The 26,799-nt window shown below is 43.2% G+C and overlaps 2 protein-coding genes and 1 non-coding gene across 6 annotated transcripts; 1 reads left to right on the top strand and 2 right to left on the bottom strand.

The window, feature by feature from the left end:
* Nucleotides 1-4,630: 4,630 nt before the first annotated feature.
* On the bottom strand, nucleotides 4,631-4,737 carry LOC138385527 (U6 spliceosomal RNA). The gene has a single exon (XR_011233760.1). It is a non-coding gene; the product is annotated as a U6 spliceosomal RNA (small nuclear RNA).
* On the bottom strand, nucleotides 4,693-11,787 carry TTC9C (tetratricopeptide repeat domain 9C). Of its 4 annotated transcripts, none has more exons than XM_069470128.1 (4): nucleotides 11,269-11,787; nucleotides 7,964-8,040; nucleotides 6,883-7,065; nucleotides 4,693-5,095 (listed from the first exon to the last, which is right to left on the bottom strand). In XM_069470128.1, the coding sequence occupies exons 3-4, from the start codon at nucleotides 7,049-7,051 to the stop codon at nucleotides 5,001-5,003; spliced, it is 264 nt and encodes an 87-aa protein (XP_069326229.1). In that variant the 5' UTR covers nucleotides 7,052-7,065; nucleotides 7,964-8,040; nucleotides 11,269-11,787; the 3' UTR covers nucleotides 4,693-5,000. The 4 variants fall into 4 exon arrangements, with proteins under 4 accessions (XP_069326229.1, XP_069326228.1, XP_069326226.1 ...); XM_069470127.1 differs by lacking the exon at nucleotides 7,964-8,040 and having other exon boundaries at nucleotides 11,269-11,523; nucleotides 11,621-11,787; XM_069470125.1 differs by lacking the exon at nucleotides 7,964-8,040.
* Nucleotides 11,788-12,930: 1,143 nt separating this feature from the next.
* HNRNPUL2 (heterogeneous nuclear ribonucleoprotein U like 2) lies at nucleotides 12,931-25,640 on the top strand. The gene is made up of 14 exons (XM_069471497.1): nucleotides 12,931-13,793; nucleotides 15,748-15,883; nucleotides 16,176-16,252; nucleotides 16,442-16,581; nucleotides 16,876-16,966; nucleotides 17,065-17,177; nucleotides 17,404-17,667; nucleotides 17,848-17,970; nucleotides 18,369-18,497; nucleotides 19,010-19,178; nucleotides 21,053-21,253; nucleotides 22,288-22,361; nucleotides 22,620-22,727; nucleotides 22,849-25,640. The coding sequence occupies exons 1-14, from the start codon at nucleotides 13,256-13,258 to the stop codon at nucleotides 22,927-22,929; spliced, it is 2,244 nt and encodes a 747-aa protein (XP_069327598.1). The 5' UTR covers nucleotides 12,931-13,255; the 3' UTR covers nucleotides 22,930-25,640.
* Nucleotides 25,641-26,799: the final 1,159 nt, after the last annotated feature.

Raw genomic sequence — 26,799 nt, 5'->3', positions numbered from 1 at the left:
TTGATATGAGATGGGGGACAAAAAAGAGCTCTAAGAATGTGAGAGAAGGGTCTGGCCCAGCCTGTGCTATAGGATGGACTAGGTAGGCCCACACGGGTCCCCAACCTTTTTGGCACCAGGGACTGGTTTCATGGAAGACAATTTTTCCATGAATGGCTGGGAGGAAGAGGGGTGGGCAGAACTCAGGTGGTGATGCAAGTGATGGGGAGCAGCTGTAAATACAGAAGCTTCACTTGCTCACCATTAACCTCCTGCTGTGCAGCCCCCATCCCCCATCCCCCTTTCCTAAGTTTCATGGAAGACAATTTTTCCATGGACAGGGGGCGCAGGGTGGGGTGGTGGTGGTGGTGGTGGTAGTGTGTGGGTGGGCAGCAGAGCTCTGGGTCCAGGTCCCTAACAGGCCACAAACCAGTATTGGTCCGAGGCTAGAGGTTGGGGACCGCAGAAGTAGGGGTTTCCCTACAAAACCTTCTCTCTCTGGCACATGAGGACATGAATACAAATAAAGCAGGAAGGAAAACAGAAAAAGGGGAAGATACAAGTAAATTTTCTGAATTTCCTTTCTCTCTTTTTGGGTCTGTATGTCATGTTCAGCACTGTAAACTCTTACTAGCAAGCGACTGTTTTTGAGTTATAGAAAGAAGAGCAGAGCAGCAGTGATTTGGCCAAAGAAAACTCCTTAACTAGGGCACGTGGGAAGCAAAAGTTGATGATGCTTAACATTTTTGCTGCTGAAAGAGTGAATTCTACACCTTTCACAATCCTTGTGTTGGAATTATCTTCTAGTTCATCTTTCAAATGGCTTCTACTTTTATTTGTGCAAATACATTACTGCCTTAATCCCTTGGTGAAACAAGGCAAGATATAAATTAATGCAATAAAAATTTTTCTAGCTGAGTGGAACACCTTTTTCAAAGTCTTCTCTAAATATCAAATCACAATGACTGTAAGAATCAGTTGTCCTTAAAAGGGTGGATTTTTATGGTCTGTGAATTATATTTCAATTTAAACAAAACCAAAAATACAAAGCAGAAAAAAAAATTGGTTGCCTCAAAACATCAGTTCCTAAAAGCAAAGCATAATAAATATGTCTACATGTGTATATAATGTATATAATTTCTCTAGACAGTCTGGGGGACACAGTGTCATTGTACCATTGTATTGATCAAGTAGTGGTGACGTGTAACACTTAACTAAAGCTCTGTTCCTGGGGAGATTCTCCTAAGGAGCAAGCATTTGCTTTCAGTTCCCAGAAAGTGCATTCTTCATTGTAGGTGGTGGTCTATTTGCACAATTCTTTTTTTTTTTTTTTGAGACAGGTGTCTGTCACCCATCCTGGAGTGCAGTGGCGTCACCATAGCTCACTGCAGCCTGAAACTCCTGGGCTCAAGTGATTCTCCTGCCTCAGCCTCCCAACTAGCTGGGACTACAGGCATGTACCACCACATCCTGCTAATAATTCTATTTTTTGTATAGATGGGGTCTCACTTTTGCTCAGGCTGGTCTCAAACTCACTGGCCTCAGGTGATCCTCCTGCCTTGGCCTCCCAAAGTGCTACAATTACAGGCATGAGCCACCGCGCCCAGCCCTGCAAGATTTTTTAAACGCAATAGCCAACACAATTAAGGTTACTGTGGCCTCAGTTTATCTGCCAGATGGTACAACAGTTTATGCCAGTTTGTGGAGGTGTGATCAATAGAGTTGTCATTTCCACTGCTCTTAATGGTCTCATCCATGGATGCAAGGAACCACAGGCTCCTAGGGTCAGCTCATCTAATTCCTAGTCTAATACTGGATCCTCCTTTTGCTAGTTGTTACCAAACCTCTGCTTGAAAGAGAACTCACTATCCCAAAAGGAAACCCTAGTTGTTAGACGATGCTGTCTTATACTGAGCCAAAATCTGTCTCCTTTTGTGGGGGGATGGGCCAGGCCCCAGCCTATTAAGAGTTTCACCCCAAGGCTTCATTTGCTTATAGCTGTAGGGTGACTTAATTTTCAGACAACCACCCTTTCTTCTCCTGCTTTAGAGATTTCTTATTTAGGATCTCATTTTTTAAGAATAATTGGATATTTTGTAAGTGTATGCCTTTACTTGGTGTCTAATGTCTCTTCAGTCACTAGATTTTGGCCAAGCTTGGCTATAAAACTCAACTGTTTAAACCCTTACCACTGGATTTTTATTTCAACTTTCTTCAAAACATGTTGCCAAAAATGGTTTACTTGGACATATACTAACACTTTATTGAAAAATATATTTAGTTTTATGGTTCTTCTTCTAAAGAGGGTCTCGCTATGTTGCCTAGGTTGTTCTCAAACTCCAAGGCTCAAGCCATCCTCCCACCTTAGCCTCCTTAGCATATAGGTTTTTTTGGGGGAGGCAAGTGACATGAAATGCTCTATAGTTTCCTCTCTAGTTTCATCAGTAAGCAAAAGTTTCAGAATACCAAACACCATTATCACACTCAACAACATTGACAATAATTTTTGCTCACGTTTCCCTGATTATTTGATCAATGTCTCTTAATCTTCTTTTAATCTCTAGGTTTCCCCTTCCTTTTTTCCTTGCAATTTATTTGTTGAAGAAGTTGGGGTTATTTGTTATACATTTTGAGGGTCTGTAGTTTGCTGATTACATCTCCTCCCCATAGTTTCACTTAATATGTTCCTCTATCCAAAGGTTCCTTTAAAATATATATATTTAAATAAAATATTCACTATTAGTACAGGTAGTATGTGATTTTGGCAAAATTGTGAAGGTGGTGGGTATGAGTCTGGGAAACATTGTCTCTGTTCCTCATGTGCCAAAGTATGATCCTTTACATCCATTATGAATGCTTTCTCTTCATTCAAAATCTTCAAATCCTATGTAGAAATAAGTAAGGATTGGTAAAGTGAACAGCCTCTCCATCCACAACTTCTGAATATAGAGATTTGGATACTCTCTCGCTGATTCCTTCAGTATGTGGGCTTCTCAGATCTCCTTAAGACCTGCATCAGACTGCTTACCATTGTGCACTTTCCTGTTCATGAACCTCTCTATGAGGAGGTGGGCTTCAAAATAAAAACTGAAATGTAAGCCTCATCACTGTGCTCTCTCTTAGCACTAAAAAAAGTGTTAGTGCAATAAATTTCTAAAATGCATTTTTAAATATCAGTTTTATTTTTTCCTCATTGCTGCAGAAGATAGCTTACTGTAGCATTAAGTCTTTGAAATGAAAAAAAGAGAAAGAGAATCAGAAAGCAAAACCAGCCCAAAGCAAATAAAACATGCAACCATGACAAAATTTTGTCAGTAAACCTAGGTTTAGCAATTTAAGAAGCTTGGATGAGGAATAACGTATAGGGAGGAATAAAGAAGAGTGTAGTTCATTGAAAGAGGGGGTGTTACTGATAAATGACTAAGGTTTTGTTTTTTTCTGAAATCTGTCTGTGGTTATTTTATGGCTGATGACACATGCTTATCACCTCCACTCATAAAGGCAGAGGCAGTGTTATACAGTCTCATCTACTACGTGGGACACACAACATCATAGACATTATCCACAATGAGTAAACAGGATGACAAAGGAGCTCCTGGTTGATGGAGCCTTCCACTGAGCCAAGGCTGCACCAGATCTGCAACCTACAACTACACCCAAGACAGCTTCCAGAGAGTTCCATCAGGTGCTTAAAAGGCACTAAGCAAAAACAGCCCTTCCTCATTGTCTTCCTTCTCTGGAAGGACCTGAGCTCTTATAAACTACAGGGTAACAGATAAAGAATAGATTTATGTTTTTACCCTGCTCTGTCATGGTATTTTTCCAGAAGACTTGGTGATTTTTTTTTTTTTTTTTTTTTTTTACCTACAGACCTAGAGCACGAAGGACTTGGTAATCTGTCTTTCCTATAATTTTTAGAGAAATGAGCATACTATAGATATGTACCTATTAAAAATTAAAATGTTCTGTGAACACTATATGCTGTAAAAAAAGAAAAAAGAAAAATGTTTACTTGGGGTTTTTTTTTTTGTTATTAAATAAATACTTTTTTTTTTGAGACAGGGTCTCACCCTGCTGCCTGGGCTAGAGTGCAGTAGCATCACTGTAGCTCACAGCAACCTCAAATTTCTTGGCTCAAATGATCGTCCCGCCTCGGCCTCCCAGAGTGCTAGGATTACAGGTATGAGCCACTGTCCCCAGCCTAAATAAACACTTAAATGCCTGACTCCAGAGGTTTTAAAATAGTTTAAATAAAAAAATAAATAAGTATACTATATTAATGATCTGTGTATAAGCAATAGCAAGAAAAAAGTAGGGAACCAGATTATTTTTGTAGGAGAAAAAGAATCTGAATGTGTGTGGTATGTTAAAAAGAATAAGGAATTAATTTAACCAAAAATGGTTAATCTAAAAACTTTCATTTTAATACATTTGTGCCCAATTTGTAATTGTCTTAGTTTTCCAAAAATATATTTCCCAGTTTGGCTTTGGGCAACTGAGAAAACAAAGGGAAGAAACTCCTTTCTACCTATCAATATTTAATCCTCTGGTAGCCTTCTCCTCTCAAAATGAATACATCTAACAACATCTATTATTGAAATCTATGCCAGAGATATGATTGAGTTCACCCATGACTAATTAATGTTTTATTTTTCTTTCTTTTTTTTTATTTTTAAAAAGTGTCATCCTTGTGCAGGGGCCATGCTAATCTTCTCTGTATCGTTCCAATTTTAGTATATGTGCTGCCGAAGCGAGCACGCTGATTAATGTTTTCTGATTGTATTTCAAGGCAAATATCCCCAACATCTATTGAAAGCTATACAAATATATAGATTGACAGACAAAAAGAGACACAGACTGTGTAAGTAGTAAAGAGTTTGCAGAACTGGAAACAAAACAGAAATCCACCTGGGTCAGAGGTATAGGTATAGGGTTAATTACTCTTGCTGAGGCTCAGGTTTCCCCTTGTTGAGTGCCAACAGTGCACCTAACTTCAAGCAAAGGAGCATCTTTCTTCTTCGTTAACCAAACATGCCCAGGTAGAGCTGCTTCTCTTTCCTGTGGTAGCTGCTGAGTTCAGACTGTGTCAGCTGGAGATACCGCCGGACATTGGCATCTTGGAAGATGATGAGAAGGCAATTAGAGACAGTTAGACCAACACTGCACCTTAGGGCAAGAGGACTGTTAACACACTCCCATTTTTTTTCTCCCCAAGATCTGAATATATCACAATCATTCTATGCAATAGTAAATCTCATTAATTAATACCACTTTGAGTTTTTAAAAAAATCTCTGTACAGGGCTGTGCTGCTTGCTAATTTTATAATGAAAGGGAGTTTTTTTCATTTTTTTCGAGACAGGGTCTTGCTCTGTCACCCTGGCTAGAGTGCAGTGGTGTCACTGTAGCTCACGACAATCTCAAACTCCTGGGCTCAAGCGATCCTCCTGCCTCAGCTTCCTGAGTAGCTGGGACTATAGGTACACACCACCACTCCCAGCTAATTTTTTCTATTATTAGTAGAGACAGGGTCTCACTCTTGCTTAGGCTGGTCTCAAACTCCTGACCTCAAGCAATCCTCCTGCCTCAGCCTTCCAGAGTACTAAGATTACAGGCATGAGCTACTGCACCCGGCCCTGAAAGGGAGTTTGATGAAACAGTTATTATAACTATAGCAGAGCCTCTAAAGATACTATTCACATAGGTGGCAGTTAATCTATGACAGTAAGAAATATGAGCAAATAGCTTATATTTTATATCTTTATTAATTCATAGTGGCATTCCCATTCATTTAAATTAGTGAGATTTTATTGCATTGCTATATGTTTGGGGGCCCTCTGCTTTTAGCATCCAGTGGTTGCTCTAAGCCAGAATGCAAAAAGGAAGACACTTTTCAGCACTGAACCAACCAACATAGGAATGAGTCTGTCCTTTTTCATAATATACTTTTTGCCTTGGAAGCAAAGCACTAAGTCTCAAATTCTCTATCAACAGGCCTGCCCGTGGCCGGGCGCGGTGGCTCACGCCTGTAATCCTAGCACTCTGGGAGGCCAAGGTGGGAGGATCGTTTGAGCTCAGGAGTTCGAGACCAGCCTGAGCAAGAGCGAGACCCCATCTCTACTAAAAATAGAAAGAAGTTATATGGACAGCTAAAACTATATATAGAAAAAATTAGCCGGGCATGGTGGTGCATGCCTGTAGTCCCAGCTACTCGGGAGGCTGAGACAGGAGGATCGCTTGAGCTCAGGAGTTTGAGGTTGCTGTGAGCTAGGCTGACGCCACGGCACTCACTCTAGCCTGGGCAACAGAGTGAGACTCTGTCTCAAGAAAAAAAATAACAAAAAAAAAACAGGCCTGCCCTTTTTCTAGGTCGTACCTGGGGTTAGCTGAGCTATGGGACAAAATGACAGCTAAAGCAAAGGCCAGCCTCCAGCTGGAGAGCTTACAGAATGAGGATTATCAAGTTTACTCATTGGGGTCCACATCTTATTCTAGTCACTCTCTTAAAGGCTAGGAATTGATCCTTGAAAAACAATGGTTTTTAAATCCCTATCATAGAGTAGGAGGGTGGCAGCAATTTTTTTATATATAAAACAGGCATGCAAACATATATATGAAACAGGCATATACACACACACACACATGTACATATACACATATAAACATTTCCTGAGGATATACACAAAACTAATAATATTGCTTTCCTGGGGAGATGAGAACACAGGAGTGGAGAAAGGCCTGTTCATTGTATGTCTTTCAATATGTTTTGAATTTTGAACCAAACAAATGTATTACTTAATCCATAAATTGAACAAGTAAAATAAAACAAAACCCCGTTTCTACAGATACCACCTCGGCAGGATCATTTTATTCGTCCCTACCACTTCAGTCCCCTTCTTGCTCACCTTTAGGGTGCCTATTGACAGCCGCCAAGAGGTAGTGTCGAGCTTGGTCATAGTCCTGCAGATGGAAAAAGGCTACTCCAGCCCGATACAAGGCCTTGGCATTATCAGGCCGTCGTTCCAGGACTTTCTGACTGTATTCTCTCACTCGTTCGTAGTTTACTGGCTCCATCTGAAGGAGACAGGCTAATGAGCCAAATGAAAGGAGAGAAGAGGGAGGAGGGACTTATTACAGTGGGTTCCACTGGCCAGCTCAAGGCAGTACCAAACATAGGACAGCATCAGCAACATTCTACTCAAGTGTCTTCCGTGTGCCAGACATTCTTCTAGGTATCAGGGATACAGGAGTGAATCAAAGCTTTACATACCCTGCAATCTACTTCAGTATCTATTGATTGCCTACTACATGACTAATGTTGGGTTAGGCCTCGCTACAAAACCATTAAGAATATATTCTTGTACTGCAACTTCGTTAAGAACAGTTGCCATTAATTGTGTGAAGAAATAACAAGCATTGTACTGTGTGTTTGATATACACTATCTTATTTAATCTTTTTTAAAATTATTTTTTAATGTTTTTTACAGATGGGGTGTCGCAATCTATTGCTCAGCCTGGAGCACAGTGGTGTACTCATAGCTCACTGCAGCCTCGAACTCCTGGACTTAAACAATCTTCCTCCTCAGCCTCCCAAGTACTGAGACTACAGGCACATGCCACCATACCTGGCTAATTTTTTTTTTATAGAGGCAGGGGTCTTGCTACATTGCCCAGGCTGGTTTTGAACTCCTGGTCTCAAGCAATCCTCCTGCCTTGGTCTCCCAAAGTACTGGGATTACCGCACACCCATCCTCCTTTAATCTTTTCATCCACACTATGAAATTGGTGTTACTATCTCCATTTAATGGATGAAAAAAAATCAAGGCTCAGAGAAGTAACTTGTCCAAGATCCCACAGCTTCTAGGTAGAATGAGTATAAAATTTAAACCAAGCACTAACTCTAAAATCATCATCATTCTCAATGGCAATACAGTATATTACTTCACTGTTCACTTTGATAATTTAAAGGAACCCCAAAATACAAACCTGCTTAGGAGGCAATGTTCAAGTCAGTGTTCTGCCTTTCTATACTTAAGAAGGGAAACACATTCCCTATTTCACAACTGCGGGAATTAAACATAGTATAGTTAAATTACGGTACTGGGAAGGACCAAGAATCAGGGCTGATGAGGACATTAAAAGGCCTGGGCTTATATTCACATCCTTTCTACAACATCCCCACCAAGTGGTCAAATGGTTTATACTTAGATATTTCCCCAGGGGTCAACTAATCCATCACTCTAGCTTCATTCATTTGACAACCAGTTATTGGGCATTGACCAGGTACCAGGCACTGAGCCAGGAGCAGAGGATAAGAGGAACAAGGCAGACATCTTGATAATTAAATACAGTTTGCATCCTAGTCCCTAAGTGGGAAAGTAGGAGGAATACACAATAAACAAGGAAATGTTTTGGTTTCATTTTTCCAGACGGTCTTGCTCTGTTGCCCAGGCATGAGGGCAGCAGCAGAGTAGCCCACTGCTACCTCAATCTCCTGGGCTCAAGTGATCCTCTTGCCTCAGTCTCACAAGTAGATGGGACTACAGATGCATGCCACCATGCCCAGCTAATTTTTCTATTTTTTTCTAATTTTCTATTTTTTGTGCAGATGGGGTCTTGTTTTGTTGCCCAGCCTTGTCTCGAACTCTTGGGCTCAAGTGATCCTCCTGTCTTGGCTTCCCAGTAAATGCATTTTATTTGAGGAAAATAAAACTTTGCTGGGACAGAGAGTGAATGAAGTCAGAGTGCTGTTTGCTTACAGAAGTCCTCTCTAAGAAAGCAATTTTGAGCCAAAATCTGAATGACATGGGTCACTCAAGGGACCCTTTGTAGGCTCTCTTTTCTATCCCAAGAGAGCCTACAGAGTCCGAAGGTGTAAAAGTGCTTTGAGCATTCAGTATACAGAAGAGCCAGGTCATTTGGGACCTGCAGGTGAGAGGCAGAGTTTGGATTTTCTTGTAAGTGTGATGAGATGCCACCAGAGGACTTTAGGCAGTGATATAAATCTGACTTCCTTATCTGTAAAACATGGATAACCATAAGTACTTTGCAGAATTTTTGTGAAGATGAGAGATACTGTAAAAGAACTGCCAAACATGTTATAGGGACTCAGTAAATGAAAATTTTGTTTTCCTTTTGTCTTTTCCTGTCTCCTTGCTAAGGGAAGAAAACTGTTAATTCAGTGAGTCTTTATGGAGCATCTAGCAAGCTACCCTAGCTCTGAAGATGGCTAAGGCATAATCCCTACCCTCAATACACCTGGAGAGTAAAGCCCTCCAAAAGCAACTCTAAAGCAGCTTGTTTCTTGATTTTTGGTCAATTCCACAAAATGTATTCTAGTCTTTAATAATATATTCTCCAATAAGAACTTAAGCTCTGGAGTTAAGATTGCCGGGGCTTAATTTTAGCTCCACCAATTACTAGCTGTTTGTTTCCTTAAATTTATTTCAAAGGATTGCTATGACACTTACATAGGTTAATGTGTATAAAGGGCAATGTCTTCCCATGGTATTTCATAAATGTCACTTCTATAAGCCCTCCCTAACCACCCTCTTTAAAAGTGAATACCCCCATGCCTATGGCACTCACTATTCCCATTTTCCAATTTATCCTTTTTTATAGTACTTATTGACATCTAATATATATTACTTTTTTTATTTATTGTCCATCTCCGTTTCCATGAGAACAGGAATCTTTATCTGTTTTATTATACAGTGAATCGTCAGCACTTAATAAGTTAATTGTTGAATTGAATGAACTGAAATACTAGTTACTATAATTATTATCATTGTGACTTGAGTCTAAGAGTAGCCTTGGATACAAAGTAAAAAAGAGGTTTTCACCAAACCACAGCTAAACAGTATTGAATTCTAAAATCATTTTTAGGCAGGGCACAATGGCTCATGCTTATAGTCCCAGCTACTGGGAAGGCTGACGTGGGGAGAAATTGCTTGAGCCCAGAAGTTCAAGGCTGCAGTGAGCTATGATCTCATCACTGCACTGCAGCCTGACAGTGTGAGACCCTGTCTCTTCAAAAAAACTAAAAAATAACTAAAAGTAGACCTAACATTCAATCCAGCAATCCCATTAATGGGTTTGGGAAAATAAGTCATTTTATCAAAAAGTCACCTGCACTCAAATGTTTGCTACAGCACAATTCACAATTGCAAAGATGTGAAGTCAACCCAAGTGCCCATCAATTCATGAGTGGATTAACAAAATGTGGTATATGCATATCATGGAGTACTACTCAATCATAAAAAAGAATGAATTTTTACAACAATTTGGACGGAACTGGAGACCATTACCCTAAGTGAAGAATCTCTTTTTCTTTTTTTTTTAAGAGATGGGGTCTCACTCTTGCTCAGGCTGGTCTCCAACTCCTGACCTCAAGCAATCCTCCCACCTTGGCCTCCCAGAATGCTGGGATCATAGGTGTGAGCCATCAGGCTGGCATGTTTATTTTTTTTGGTGAAGAATCTCAAGAATGGGAAAACAAATACCACATGTACTTGCTATTAAATTGGAACTAACCAATGAGCACACATGTGCACAGAGGGAAGTAAAACTCAGTGGAACTCGGGGGGGGGGGGGGGGGGTAACACCTAACAGGTACAATGAACACTATTTGGGTGATGGGCATATTTACAACAGTGACTCAAGTATAACAAAAGTGGTCTATGTAACCAAAAACATTTGTACCCCCTTAATATTTTGAAATAAGAAATGGAAAAAAAATAATTTTTAAACTATTAGGAAGTGTAAGAACTATTCCTAATAATTTCTATGCCTCAACTTGGACTGTTAGGAGGTTCTAATATACTGCAAAATAATTTAATTAGCTCTATGGTTATTATGCCTGCCATAGAACGGACCTAAGAAGTCTCCTTTCTCTTAGCCAGTTAATCGTAGTGATACTAACTATGGCATCCATATCTTCACCCAAGGCCATCTGGAGCTGGAAGATACTAGTTACCCAAGTTAGCTGACTTACAGGAAAGAGGAAAATGAAGAAAAGGTATAAAAACCATTGAATATAAGTGATCTACACCACCAGCTAAAACAAGTAACTTGTTTCCCAAGAAGTTGTGTTTTAACAAATTCTCCAGGTGAAGTCTGAGAAGCCTTCGTCTACAGCAGTTCAATTAGAGCCCTACAGATTGGAAATGTATTTCAATTCATGGCAGAATAATTGGATAACAACAGAAAAGAACGTCAGTGTTTTCTACAATATTTACACACTCATGTTCCTGCACTGATGTTCTCTACCCACCCTTCAGCCCTGTTCTTACCAGCTAGATTGTTGTAGCAGTCTGTCTGGGTGGTTTGCAGTATGTTTTCTTGTTCAGGTGTGAGAACCGGGCCCTGAGGCCCTAGGTTAGGTATCGGGGAGGGCAGACTTGGATCCAGACCCCGCAGCTGAAGCAGAGCTCGATGGTACCTACTCACAGCATCTCGGTACTTCCCTTCCCGGTAGCGCTGGTTCCCTTCCTCCTTGTACAGCTGGGCCTCCTGCAGGCGCTTCTCCATAACTCTGTCGCCCAGTGCTCTTGCGGAATTTGGAAGTGAAAGAGCAACTAAAGCTCTGGGGTTCCGAGCAAAATAACTGATTCTGGTAGCCGACTTAAGAAGGCAGGAAATTACCCTTCTCCAGGAGGCCCCAGCCCTTGGGACGTGAGCTTTGCTTGTTTTTACTAGAGCCACACCTCTCCTCTCTGCAGTTTTTCAATCTCCAGAAATGCAGGAAACTATTTAGGAAGAGGATGTGAGAATAGTGAAACCAAAGATTAAGTGATTTCCTAACACAGGCGATTCCGGGGCGAGGAGACTCCCCCTTCCCCGCCACCCCCCCCAATCAAAGGTCCTACTAAGGAATTGTGGCCGGCGTGTGAACGCCGGCAGATTTTGCTTCCTCCTCCTTTTGGATACGCCCCCCTCTGACCTGGAAGTAGAAGGGAGTAGGCGGGGACCACTCCTAAAAAAAAAAAAAGTAGAAAGCCCTTGCTTCTACTCCAGCTCTTTATTTCTCCTAATTCAACAAGCATTTGATGATGTCAGTGCCACGAGCTGGGACACCGAGGTGAATGAGGCTCGTTCACCCCAACCCACAGGCGAGAAGTGGCCTTACAGCACCACCGTTGCAAGCCCACCAGGCGCCGCGGCCAGTTCCTCGTCCTCTGCAGATGCTCAAGTCCGGAAGTCTCCTCCAGGGCTTCGGCTTACGGGCGGGAGCACGGAGAGGAAACGGTCGGACCTCCTGACAGTTTGGTGCCTAACGGGTCGCGCGCTTTGTACCACACCGCCCAATCAGAAGCGGCGCCGGAAAAAAATAATCCCGCAGAAATGACCCCGCCTCCCCAGCGGACTAACCCGGAAAAAAAAAAAAAAATCCCCTGGTGGTTCGGCCAATTGGAAAAAAATCCGGACCATCACGGATGACCAATCAGAACGGCAGATGACGATTCAAGTTGGCCAATAACAAAGAAGAAAGGCGGGATCAGAACGTCTGTTGCTGGGTAGAAGTTGAGGCATTGAGAGGAAAAAGAGGGCCAGGGATTCCTTGCTTCGAAAAAGCTCTTTTGCTTACAGGCCAGAAAAACAATTGGCTAGCAGACTCTCATGTTGCAATAGCTTCTCTTTTGGTTTTTCTTTTGTAGTTACTCTCAAGAAGCGGCTGCATACAAGTCAGCAGAGGAAAGAGGCTAGCGGCCAGCCTTAAGGCGCCGGGGCAATTGAAAGTCAGACGGAAGTAAGGGTGGTGATAGGGTGGAAGGGGCGTAGGCTAAGGGAGCTCCGGACGGCTGCGCAGACCCGCCGCTAGAAGTACGGCAAGACCGGCGCGCTCACGCTTCCGTGCTACGAGGCACTTGAGCCGCAGCCAGCCTTGCCCCTCTCGGACTCCGTTGCGGCTGCGCAGTAAAGCCACCGGCGGCGATTGGTCCAGGAGGCGAAAGGGGCGGGAGGGAGAAGGAGGGAACTCTGTCGTCCTCCGCGCGCTCGCCTGCGGCTGGGGAACCGAGGAACTGGCAGGGAAGCAGCTCCCCGTTGCGTTGTTTCTGGCTCCGTGAGCCGAAGGGGGAGGGGAGGAGGAAGGAGAAACATACACTACGTAGCGGGGACCGTGCGCGGCCTCCCCTGTCTGCGTGCGTGCGCTCGCTCGCGCGGGCTCAGTGCTGGCGCGTGAGGCGGAGGCGGGCGGCGGCGGCGCCTGCGCGGTCGGGTTCGGTCGACGGTTCGCAGGGGAGGAGGCGGCGGGAGGCGGAGGAGGCGGCGGCGGCGATGGAGGTGAAGCGGCTGAAAGTGACCGAGCTGCGGTCGGAGCTGCAGCGGCGGGGCCTGGACTCGCGCGGCCTCAAAGTGGATCTGGCGCAGCGACTGCAGGAGGCGCTGGACGCCGAGATGCTCGAGGACGAGGCCGGCGGTGGCGGGGCCGGGCCCGGCGGGGCCTGCAAGGCGGAGCCTCGGCCTGTGGCCGCGTCGGGCGGCGGCCCGGGCGGGGACGAGGAGGAGGACGAAGAGGAGGAGGAGGAGGACGAGGAGGCGCTGCTTGAGGACGAGGACGAAGAGCCACCCCCTGCTCAGGCCTCGGACCAGGCCGCGCAGCCGCCGCCAGAGCCCCCGGAGGCGGCAGCCATGGAGGCCTTGGCCGAGCCCAATGCTTCCGAGAAGCCGGCGGAGGCCACGGCCGGGTCAGGTGGGGTAAATGGAGGCGAAGAGCAGGGCACCGGCAAGGGGGAGGAAGACGAGCCGGAAGAGCGGAGCGGCGACGAGACGCCAGGATCCGAAGCGCCGGGTGACAAGGCCGCAGAGGAACAGGGTGAGGAGCTGGCAGCGGAGCCCGGCTCCAACCTGCCGAGTGCGTCCCTGATCTAGCGCCGCGCCCTGCATCGCAGGGTCGGATTCCTTGTTCTCACTTGCGTGAAAGTGCAAGGCTCCCATCGTCATTTGATGGGACTCCCCAGGGGAAGTGGCTTTCATCCTTTAGCCACATTTCTGGGGGGTTTGGCCGCCTTTGGTGGCCCCACTCTTTGCAGGAGGGAGGTTCCTGCCTAACTTGGTTCTTTGGTAATAGTGGATGGGAGTGAGTGATTTTTGCATGCGAACTGCTTGTGAGCTACCTGTGGAACAATCTCCCGCGGTGCTTGTTATTTTTTTCTTAGCTGAGAATGGGCTGAGGAATTGGCAGTTACACGGAGAGCCAGACCGACATTTGGAGGCTTAGGCCTTTGGGCTACCTGCCTGTTTACTTTTTCACCATAAGAATGTTAAGCAATAAAGTCAGTCCGTCAAAGTCCGCTCTGTCAAAAGCACGTTACTAGAGCTTGAGCTACACAGAGAATCTGGAAATCTAACCTGTTCCTGCTTCAGCAGTAGGGGGCAACCTCTAGTATGAAGGTGTTGGGTTTAATAGTTAACTAATGAAGAGAAAATTTTAATCTAGTGCATTTAGAATAAGTTAAGATTACTTGACAGGGATTTTATTTTTGCCTGTATTCTTATATTTTAATGGTCCCACTGAGTCTGTGATGGGCATATTTATAGATTTGCTGTACTCTTGTGCTAGCCTTTTACATTTCAGACCCCTGGCTTCCTGGATTGAAATGATTGAGGTGCTGGTGCGTCCCTTGAGTAACATTGTGGAATACAATGTGTAGAGTCGCCCCAGGGAGTTAGTGACCTTTCTCCTTTCTTTTGAAGTGGTTGGATGGTTAGAGCTGATCTATAACAATGTCTGTCAGAGTAGGGAGGAAAACTAGAGCTGCTTCCAAGTCTTACTATAAATGGGTTGCCTTAATAATTTTTATAATAATTTTTTTAGGCTGTTAGGGAGTATCTTGGTAAAATTGAAATCCATTTTACAGCAATCACATGCAACTTGCAGATTGTTTGTGCTATGTCCTAGAACAAAAATCCCATTACATAACCTTTGACTTATGTGTATCCCAAGTAGCAGGTAAAAAATGTTGAGGGATAAAGAATTATTTTAAAGAAATTGTTATTAAAAACTTTATTATTGCAAAGTACAAAAAGCCTAAGGAAAAATTCCAGGTTATTTTTCGCTTGTAAAGAATGTTGCTAAATAAGTGACAACACCTTCCTGCCCGAAATTATTTGCAGTAAAGATGCAGTATTATTTATGGGTCTCTTGTGACTTAAGGGTTTGCTCTTGCAACTTTCAGTAAAGATCCTTGATAAAAATACAGGTATATATCATGCACTTAAGTCCACTTGCCATATAAGTAAAGCCACAGATGGCTGTGCATTTTAATGCATGAAAGGCTAACTTTTAAAAAAAAAAAATTGAGGCTTCTATATCATGAAGCTGTGGAAAAGTGTTAGAAAATATATTGTTAAGTGTTGCCTATCTTAAATGCAAATCTGACAAGAGTCAAAATTAAATTAACCTTTGAAGGTTTTTTTTAAGGACCTAAGGGATATTTTTTATGTCATATTGATGGGGAAATCTGCAAGTTTGACCTGATTTAAGCAGATAAATTTAGAATGCAAAAATTGCCCAATTTTTATCTTCTGCTTGACTGTAATTAGCCCATAATGTCCTTTTTTTTTTTTTTTTTTTCTGTTTTGAGTAAAATCCCAGCCCATGACAGGAAGATGATCTTTAGAAATAAGATGTTATGTGGATACAGTGGGAATAACCTGGCTATTTCCATTAGACAGCTACTCAGATCCCCCTTTAGTTTCCATTGGTTCTGAGCTTATTCTACATACCAGTATGAAAACTGCTGATTTTCTTTCCCTCCTTTTTGTAGGAGATGACCAAGATAGTGAAAAGTCAAAACCAGCAGGCTCAGATGGTGAGCGGCGGGGGGTAAAGAGACAGCGGGATGAGAAGGATGAACATGGCCGAGCTTACTATGAATTCCGAGAGGAGGCTTACCACAGCCGGTGAGGGAAACAGTCCCTTCTAAGGGAGTGTCTGCTCTGATTTTGGTATACCTGATGCTAATTGGAGAGTCTGGAAGGAGGGGTGGATTAAAAATGGAATAGGTTTTTATAGGCATAAGTTTTAGATTGAATCTACCATGGAAGCTCCTGTTGACCTTTCTCATTTGTTGAAAGAAGCTGTCTGCTGGGATTTGATATTCACTAGTAGTTTAAAGCGGACATAATGTCATGCAGACACTCCTCAAAGAAGAGGGTTTGGTTACATTGTATTTCCTTTCTGTCTTCTGTGTAGCTCAAAGTCTCCACCACCCCCAGAGGAAGAGGCAAAAGATGAGGAGGAGGATCAAACTCTTGTGAACCTGGACACATGTATGTATAAGGCAGGCAAATTGGGGTTTTTAACTGATCTCCTAGAATTGATTTTGGAGATTAAAACTTAATGGCCTGAAAATTCTAAGGGACTTTGCATCCATTCTTGACAGCTGGGTATACTTGTACTCTTTTGGTGGCTTTCAAGTATTTGGCATTGGAGTAAACTGATTGCTTATTTCTCAACAGATACCTCGGATCTCCACTTTCAAGTGAGCAAAGACCGCTATGGAGGGCAGCCACTTTTCTCAGAGAAGTTTCCCACCCTTTGGTCTGGGGCAAGGAGTACTTATGGAGTGACAAAGGGAAAAGTCTGCTTTGAGGCAAAGGTAGTACCTCATTAAGACCATTTATGTATTAATTTATTCATTAAACGGCTATCTATTTACTGGATTTCTGTCCATCAGTATTTTGTTAGTGCAGGAAAAAGCACTATAATAACCTTAGCTCCAGTAACTGAGAAGTCAACTCCCACAGTTTTGGTTTAAGTTAGTGACAGTTGTTATTCTGATACTGAATTGTACTTGTTGGTTTCAGTTTTTATAAAAATCTTATCTTTCTAACTCAGACTTTGCTTCTGCATTGGTCAGAGTATCTAAGAGTTCCTTTTCTGACTTGGCCAGGTCACCCAGAATCTCCCAATGAAAGAAGGCTGCACAGAGGTTTCTCTCCTTCGAGTTGGGTGGTCTGTTGATTTTTCCCGTCCACAGCTTGGTAAAGTTATTTTTTAACATCCTTATTAGGGTTTGCTACTGTATTGCTTATTCTGTGGAAAGTTTGGAGGTAGGTAACTAATTTTTTGACTATTCTAGGTGAGGATGAATTCTCCTATGGTTTCGATGGACGAGGACTCAAAGCAGAGAATGGACAGTTTGAGGAATTTGGCCAGACTTTTGGGGAGAATGATGTCATTGGCTGCTTTGCTGTAAGTGCTCCTGAAAGCTGTGGATTCATAGCAAGGAATGAATAGAGGACACTAGGAGTTTGATTCTGCTTCCCATCAACTCTTGGCTTTTATGTATTTGATGCGTTACTGCTTAGTTATGTTGTATAGCAGTCTGCACGCACACACACAAAAAGATTAAATTGTAAGATTTAATCAATTTCAAACCTTGTCAGCCTATAAGTGCTCTTCTCCTTTGTCACTGTAGAATTTTGAGAATGAAGAAATAGAACTTTCCTTCTCCAAGAATGGAGAAGACCTAGGTGTGGCATTCCGGATCAACAAGGAATCCTTGGCAGACCGGCCCCTTCTACCCCATGTCCTCTGCAAAAATTGTGTTGTAGAATTAAACTTTGGTCAGAAGGAAGAGCCCTTCTTCCCACCACCAGAAGAGTTTGTGTTCATCCATGCTGTGCCTGTTGAGGAGCGTGTGCGCACTGCAGTCCCTCCCAAGACCATAGAGGAGTGTGAGGTATGCCAAGCAGTATGCAAAAATTTAGGTTTCCTGCTTCAGAATGGTGGGCGGGTATGCTTTCCCAGGTCTCTTCTCAAAGTGCTGCCAAATTGGGATGGTGGGGAGGTTGTTCTTAAATTGGATTTCATAAACATGACTCTTATTTTTCATTGCATTCCTGCTTCTGTTTACTTGTAGGTGATTCTGATGGTGGGACTGCCTGGATCTGGAAAGACCCAGTGGGCACTGAAATACGCAAAAGAAAACCCTGAGAAAAGATACAATGTCCTGGGAGCTGAGACTGTGCTCAATCAAATGAGGGTGAGTTGCTAGGGGGATTAGTCAGCTATAGTATTTGCTCTGGAAGTGCCAAGTCACTCCTATAACCTATTCTCAGTGGAGAGTTAGCCTTTTGTGTGTCTAAGAACAGGAGTCCCACAAATAGAGAAATGAGTTTTTCTCTATATGATTTTCTTTAAGTGTTTTTTTCTTTGCTGTGTTTTCAAATTTTTGAAAGCAAATACAATCTGGAGTATATCCAGGTTGAGACTGGAAATGACAACTGTAGGAAATGGACAGCATTCACAGGACTGAAGAATAGGAATGAATTGATGTGATAGGTTTGGCATGTAAAGAGGTGACATTTACCAGTGATTCTTGGGCTTTAACTTGCTGCATAACCTGTTGTGTTTTTCTTCACTTCCTCTCAAACTCATCAGATGAAAGGGCTCGAGGAGCCAGAGATGGACCCCAAAAGCCGAGACATTTTAGTTCAGCAAGCCTCCCAGTGCCTTAGTAAGCTGGTCCAGATTGCTTCCCGGACAAAGAGGAACTTCATTCTTGATCAGGTATTGTTCTAATTTCACATAAGATCCAAAGATAAAAAATTTGGCATCCATTTTATCTGGTAAAATTGCTTAGCGTTAAAGTGAGGTGTGTATGTAGAGAGGCTGAATTAAGGAACAGAACTGGGTTACCTAATTATGACCATCTGATTGTATGTTATGGTTGTAACAGTTTTTGAACTCAGAGGTCCTCATCATTAGTGTTTTTACCGGAGAGTATATAGACCCTGACTGTAAAACACCTAAGAAACAACAGAAAGAGTTGGAGCTCACTTGGATTCCTAGTTCCACCACTTACTAGGTTTGTGATCTTGGATGAGGCCCTTGTCCTCTCTGAACTTCAGTTTTCCTGATGTGCAGAATAGGATAATACAGTCATGCACAGTTTTTCAAAAATTAAAGGAGATTGTGTATGTTGAGGCCTAATCTAGCGTCTCAGTTGTCAAAGATATTAAATATTTTGGTTGAATTTGGGTGATAATTTTTATTACTAAACATCTATTATTCTTCCTTAGTGTAACGTGTACAACTCTGGTCAGCGGCGGAAGCTATTGCTATTCAAGACCTTCACTCGGAAAGTGGTGGTGGTTGTCCCTAATGAGGAAGATTGGAAGAAGAGGCTGGAGTTGAGGAAGGAAGTGGAAGGAGATGATGTGCCTGAGTCTATAATGCTGGAGATGAAAGGTGAGTGTCTTAGTCCATAGTCCATTTTCTGCTGCTGTAACAGAATAACACAGACTGGGTAATTTATAAACAATAGAAGTTTATTTGTCTCACAGTTCTGGAGGCTGGGGATCCCAAGAGCATGGCACTGGCATCTAGTGAAGGCCTTCTTGCTGTGATATTCCATGGCAGGAGTGCCAAAGGGACATTCAAGAAAGAAGTTTTATATCAAAACCACTCTCTAAGATAATGGCATTAATCCATGCATGAGAATGGAGCCCCCATGACCTAATCATCTTTTAAAAGTCCCATCCTCTCAGCACTGCTTTGTTGGGGATTAAGTTTCCAACACATATTCAGCGTATATGGGGAGGACATACTCAAACCATAGCTGTCAGCTAAAATTATACAAGGTAGAGATCCTATCACTATTCATTGTACACCTTACTGGGACCTCTTAGCACCTGAGTGACTCTCCCCATCTAAAATGTAAATCTGAAGAGAAACCCCTTGACTCATTCTGGGTAAGTTACAAAAAGGGAAATAGTGATAGAGCATAGGATAATTAAAACTCAAGGGAGAGGCTCCCTCAAGTCAGTTCATTAAGTAAATATTTATAGCGTGTCTGCTATTTGTCCAGTGCAGTCCTATTCATAGGGAAATAGCAGTATATGAAATGAAGCTTGGCTTTATGGAGTTTATATTCCATGGAATAGGGGAAGATTATTATATTTATTCCATAAATGGAATGGCAGTTGGAGTGAACTATCTCATTGGTTTATCATGATTTCTGTTATCACATTAGGCTTGTGTTTTGTTTGGGGTTTTTTTTTTCTTTTAAAGACATAAAAGTAAAAAAGTTTTATGTTTTTAGAAAGATAGAGAGACTAACAGAGTGAGGGAGAGAAAGGGGAGGGAAGAGCGCAGGGAAATGGCATGGCATCCCAAAGAAAGAAGGGAGATGCCAGCCTGTTTGGGATTTTTTGTTTTGTTTTTATTTTTGGCTGAAATCTTTAATGCAGTACATAAGCCTGGGAGCAAGATCCACATAAGGCAGCATTGACTATTTTGGTTGATCCTACTTCTTCCTGTTCCCCTTAAAAATGTGATTTTTGCCTTGCTGCCTTTAGCTCCTGGCATCCCACCTGCCCTATCAACTGCTGGCTCTTCAAATTCTGATAATCCCCTGGCTTGGGTACTGTTTTACACATCTATGAGCCGGATCCTCTGAGTTTACACAGAATGAAATTATGCTACTTCATAACTGACATTCAAGCAGTCGGGAATTTAGTTCAGTTTTATAAAACTGAGGGTTAACTGCAGTTGTCTAAGAATCGATCATGAGAGCCCAATTGAACTGAATTCCACTGGGACTTAGCCTCTTGAACTTGACATAAGGAGATTGGCAAATGTGCCGGCCCATCATGTACAGGTGGTAAATGAGAGCCCTTGTACTCCTGTTTTCTGTTTTCCTTGAATAGATGAGTAGATTCTTTTAGGCTTGGGTCAGTTTCTTAAGTCCCCTTTTAAAATGTTAAATTGCTTAACATCTTACCTGACCAACACCAAAACTTTCTCAGTTACTTTTAGCCTCTGGCTACCTGCTTCTGTCCTGATAAGAAACCTTGACCCAGTTCACTCCTAATTCATTATGGATCACTTGAGAACTTGTAAATCTACAGTTTGCAGATAGCCCTGGGGCTGTTACAATTTAGGGAAGGCTTAAGGTAGAGAAAATTAATTTGATTACTTAAATGTGTATGGGTATGAACCCAGCACATTTTTGCGCATTAGTGAGGCTTAGAAAGTCTAATGCTGCTTGTAGTGTTTTCATAATGAGTTCTTACCCATCTATGCACTTTTCAGGCCCACAAGCTTCTCTCTTACTCTTATAGCCAACTTCTCTTTGCCTGAAAAATGCGACTATATGGATGAGGTGACATACGGGGAGCTAGAGAAGGAGGAAGCCCAGCCCATTGTCACTAAGTACAAGGAGGAGGCAAGGAAGCTGCTGCCCCCCTCCGAGAAGCGGACAAACCGCCGAAACAACCGAAACAAGCGAAACCGGCAGAACCGAAGCCGAGGCCAAGGCTATGGTGAGTCCTGGGGACCTGCCAGCCCCCAGTCTCAGTTCGTTCTTTGTGATGAGTACAGCAAGTTGCACGAGGGAAGGCCAAGGAAACTAAGTCAGGTCACTAACAATAAGAAAGTACCTTCTTTGTGGAGCTCATTTCTCCCTGTGTCCTTTACCTCAAGCTTCTTACGCTTTTTCCGTAATCTGTCGTCAAAAAAGGAGTTATTATCAACAAAAATATTTGTTTCCTTGAAAAGCAATACTTGTGCCTTCTCATCTGTCTAGTTTTCATTTTAACATATGGGTTCCTCATGTCACTGTTCCAGTCTATGTGAAGGATTTGTGCAGTGAAATCAGATTCTCGTCTTCAGTTTTCTTGCTGCTCTGTCTTTGAATCAACCCAATTGTATAGACCAGAAAGTGAATGCATTATTCAGTCATTTTAGGGGGTTTAAAAGGAAGTTAGGAATTAGTGGAAATAATTTTCCCCCTGAATATCCAGTTTCAGTTAAATCCCCAGTGTGCATTCACTGCTCTTTAAAAATGTGTGTGTGTTTGTGTGTGTGTGTGTGTGTGTAACAGTTAAGTCAACAGAAATTTTGAGTGCCTACTATGTGCTAGGCACTCTGAATATGAGCAGTTACTGCCCTCGAGGAGCTTATTATAGACTTTGCTTTGTATAAAGTGATAGGTATGGGTTATATGATAACTGAGATCCCTTTCAGGGCTGAAAGTCTGTGATTCTATGAATGGCAGTTTTTACTCATGTTTCTAACTCTGCCATGTATCCTTTTGCCATCTTAAATGTTTTGCAGGAATTGGGGAGCTTCCAAAGCAAGGTGGCTTGGTTTTCTTGTGTCTCTATTCCTCTGCCCTCCCCCTCAGACTTTTTTAAAGGTCCTGGCTGGTGCTTTAATTAACATTGTGTGAGCCTGGCCAAAACAGGCCTCCTATTCCCCCAAAATTGCCTTTGGCTCCGACTTTTTGATTTCCACTCAGATGTGGAGCCAGAACCCCATGCCAGCTGTCTGAGCGCGCTCTCCATTTCTCTTCCAGTGGGCGGGCAGCGCCGAGGCTACGACAACCGGGCCTACGGGCAGCAGTACTGGGGGCAGTCTGGAAACAGAGGGGTGAGTGCAGCTCTCCTCCTGCTCCTCCCTCTGGGCCGTGAGAGCCATTCCTATTGGCTTGGGGGAACAGAGTGGTTTGGGCTGTTTTCTCAGGGCTTAGGGTTTTGCCCATTTAATGTGTTCTGGAAGAATATATTTTGGGAAAATTAAACCTGTTTATGGCATAAGCTAGGATGTGTCTCATTTAAGAGGGGGTAGCAGTGGGTCATGTTGCTGAAAACCCATAACTCTTCACTCTCCCTTTTTCTCCTTTCTCAGGGTTACCGTAATTTCTATGATCGATACAGGGGAAACTATGATCAATTCTACAGGCGAGATTATGAATACAACAGATACAGAGACTATTACAGACAATACAATCGGGATGTGAGTATCTTCTTGGGATAGATAGAGGGTGAAGGGGGGCAGGACCAGAAAGATGAGTGCTGTGTCTCTTCATCCTCAGCCAGCTCTGGCTCCAAGTGATGGGGTTTCCCCTCTCTTCTAGTGGCAGAATTACTACTACCACCACCCCCAGGACAGAGACCGATACTACAGGAACTACTACGGTTACCAAGGGTATCGGTGAAGCCCCTGCCATTGTCGCCTGTCAGCCACGAAGCTGAATCTCTGGGGGTGCCAGGCACCCCCCAAAACACAACCAAGGAAAACAGGGGCTGTCGGGGTGGGGCTGAGCTGCCGGGGAGGGGTGGTGGGGGGGAGGGTGCGCAAGCGGGTGGGGGAGGGGGGAGGTGGAAACAAACAACAAAACTGTACATTTTTTTTAAAGTTTGTTGAAAAGAATATTGTCTTATTCTATAAAACATTTCAAACCTAGTTAGATATTTGTAATCAAAAAACATTTGTGCAGAAAGCAGCACTTAGGGCTGCCTGTTCTATACCCTGCAGTTGGATAGTTAAAGAACTGAAAATGGCACCCTTCTGACATTCTAAGGCAGCTGGACAGGCAGCTGGACTGGCAGCCGAGGAAGGGAAAGTGATAAGGTGATTTGGGGAGGCTGGGGAAGCATTGTGAGGGTGTTCTCCAGAGCAGGTAGGAGCAGGCAGGAGTGGGACGGGGGGAGCTTGTGACTGGGGCAGTGAAAATAAACGAATGGCTCTTATCAATCACTTGCACCAACTAACCGTTTGTATTTTCTTTACTGACCTTTCCCTCTTGGGATATCTGGTCTGGTGGGCTGGGAGGACAAAATGTCCAAATCTTCACTTTCCTGTGCCTTTGTGCTCTTTGGCTGAGGCATGGAGACTGCTAGTTGGGTGGTTCTATTATATAGGATTCCCAGGCCAAGGAGGCATGGGGACTGTTCTTGATTGCAGAGCAGAATAGCTTGTCCCCTCTCATACCCACTGATGAAGTCCTATAAAATCTTAGGGAGAAAAGGAGCCCAGCCCTCAGCCTGAAGATTGTGATTTGCCAGTCTCTAGTCTCAGTCTTCCAAGGTTGAGAGAGGCAGGAGGTCTCTGAAATCATCTGTTAGAGTGTCTGTCCTCTAACATTGCAAGAGAAGGAACGTTCTCAGGGTTTCAGCTCACACAGAAACGCAGCAGGATTCTTTTCACTGCAGCAGGATATGTATATAGGTGAATCCTGTGGTGTGGGCTTTCAGGCCCAGGTGCTGAGAATAGCAACTATTTTATACATTGTGGAGGGCTCATGCCCTGCTGGTTTTTTTGATACACAGGTAGAGAGTGAATAGAAAAGGGGAGGGGGGGGTGGGAGGCAGCTCAGTGGGGCTGCCAAGATGGGAAGAGTGTGAGTGTGAATGTGTGTAAATGTGTGCGTGAAAGGGAACACCCACCCCTTCCCAACTTCTTGAAACAGGATTCCTCCTGGGGTGCTTTCCCTGCGTGTCCCCAGAGAGGCTTCTAGCCAAGAAACTCCAGTTGGGATAGTTTTGTGTGTAACTTTACCAACACCCCTCCCAGTTCTTGACAAATAGCTGCAGGTTGCTGGGTTCAAGAATATGGGTGGGATATGGGGATGCCCTTTCAATGTTTAGCTTCAGTTTTAATTCATCTTCCTGCTCAGCACTATGTCAGCCAAGAGCTTTCTCAGCAAACACCGCACATTGCAGCACTTCCTAGTGAGAGAAAACTCTGGGTCATGCTACTAGAAAATGCTTCACTTCCATTTCCTCACCTGGACAATTCTCTTGTTTAAAATTTTGTGCTGAGAGTTGATCTTTCCCTCCCTCTCACACTGTTACTGCCATGCAGCCCTTCTTCAGATGTGCAGACCCTTATTCTGGCCCTCTAGTTAGTTGTCCCTGTCTGTCATGACACACCCTTCAGCTCAAGTACCTCTGAACCCGAGGCTGGAACAGGGGCCTGGTAGGAGATAAGTTTGCTTAATCATAATGATGTCCTTTCTCTGGGCACCTGCTTCCCTCTAGTACTGTCCGATGGATTTCTGTGTGGCAGTGGGCAAAGTGATTGCATGAAATTTCCTGTAACCCACTAACTTTGTATTATTAAGAGAGCTTGCGAAAGTTTTGCTTATAGTGTCAGGGCAAGGAAGTAAAAACTGAAGTCTAAAGAAATTCCCTTAGGGTAAGATTATGTTACAATAGAAAACTGAATTTCCTGAGACAGAGACTGCCACCCCTTTTCGAATGTCTAGGCCTCTATCGAATAGCATCTTTCTATGGTTCATGACGTGGATGGGGATGCTAGGGCCTTCGGGCAGGGGGACAAAGTTTAAACCACTAAGGGTTTTTTGTTTGTTTGTTTGTTTGGCAGGTGGTTAGGGGAGGTATTTGCTGTTGATATTTGTCACTAGAAAGTCATCTTTTTTAAAAAACTGGTTTTCTAGGTGCGTGGAGAGTGAAACTGCCACATCCTTACTGGTTTAGTCCAAGAGATCACTTGCAGCAACAGTAGATGTCTGGGTTTTGTTTCTGTCTGTCTTTTTATTATGAAAAAACTATGTTAAAGGGGAAATGTGGATTATGGTAACCAGAGGAATCCCTAGCCTTGTTTTCCTTAGAAGACTTGTTTAGTGTTTTATCAGATGTCTGTTGTAGTTGTAGATGGAAAAGCTTGTGAGAAAAACAAACACCACACGGAGCCTGTAAATGTTTTCACACAACCTGTAAAGCATTCTTGGAAGTGGCCAGTAAAGAAGGGTTTTACCATTTAAAAAAAAAAAAAAAAAATGTAACCGTGTCATTGTTTACATCTGTAACTTTTTCCTGCCCTGTTCTCATTACAACATCCTGGCGAAAATGTAGGCACAGTAGCTTCCAGTTTTAGAATAAATAACCATTTGGATTGAATTCACCCTATCTCCTGTGGCTGAACTGACTGGGGTGGAGTGTGTCCTTGGGCTATTTATTTATTTTGAATGCTGCTTTCTTAAGTTGCACTGGCTCCAACCAGAGATGGCTTTCCTCTTGCATGACATTACCTTCCTATTCTACATGCTTTCATTTGGGAGCCAGCCATGTGTTCACTTGGGGTGGTCGGTCATTGGTCTACTTAGTGCTTGCTTAGGCTAAGAGGTGAAGCCATTGAAAAGGAAATTAATCATGACTTCTGTGTATTTGGCCTATACCCAAACCAGATGGATGCTTGAAGTTAAAGGTAAGGTTCCATTTATGGAGCCAAATAAATTTATTCATGAGTAATTATCACTTGGATAATTAGGAGGAAAAGCCTACTCATTCAATAGAAGGTGTTTGATGGCATGGTTTTCTAGTGAACAAAAGCACTGTTGCATTACTATCACTGAACTGGATCCTAACTGCAGTTCATAATAAATGGCGAGGGGTCTCATTAAGGCTGAGACATCATAGACTCATGGCATCCAGTGTTCTGAAGGGGTAGTGGTATTGATATAGATACTGCTCTTAATTCCTCCTCCTCTGTATATGACACAGATTCAGAGCCCAGGGGCTTACAGCTTTATACCCTAAAGACCATCCTTAATTTTGGTGGCTGCCTATTCTCTAGGACATTTAAAGTTAGTTTCAGAGCTAATTAATCATTTTTTAATGGTTATAGCTCATGCCTTGTCTCTACTAACCACTAAGCCCCATTTTCCCCCCAACTATAGCTGGAACCACTCACCCATAATCTGATGGATATGAAAATTGTGTAGCAAAATTGAGCAGAGGTTTTTTTTTAAATCTAATACCAAGGTTACATTTCTTGAGCACTTCTGGTTTTTTACCAAGTGTGAGCTGATGTGGAAATTTTCATTTACTCCCCTGGAATTTGCTCAACACTGATGCAGTGGGAAAAGGCAAAGGTTTTTTTTGTTTGTTTTGAGACAGAGTCTCACTCCGTCCTCAGGGCTAGAGTGCTGTGGTGTCAGCCTAGCTCACAGCAACCTCAAACTCCTGGGCTAAAGCAATCCTCCTGCCTTAGCCTCCCGAGTAGCTGGGACTACAGGCATGCGCCACCATGCCCGGCTAATTTTTCTATTTTTAGTAGAGAC

This window comes from Eulemur rufifrons, chromosome 6 (genome assembly GCF_041146395.1).
Source record: "Eulemur rufifrons isolate Redbay chromosome 6, OSU_ERuf_1, whole genome shotgun sequence".
Classification (NCBI taxonomy): domain Eukaryota; kingdom Metazoa; phylum Chordata; class Mammalia; order Primates; family Lemuridae; genus Eulemur; species Eulemur rufifrons.
The sequence above is the reverse complement of the archived record's forward strand: the minus strand, read 5'-3'. Positions and strand labels throughout refer to the sequence as shown.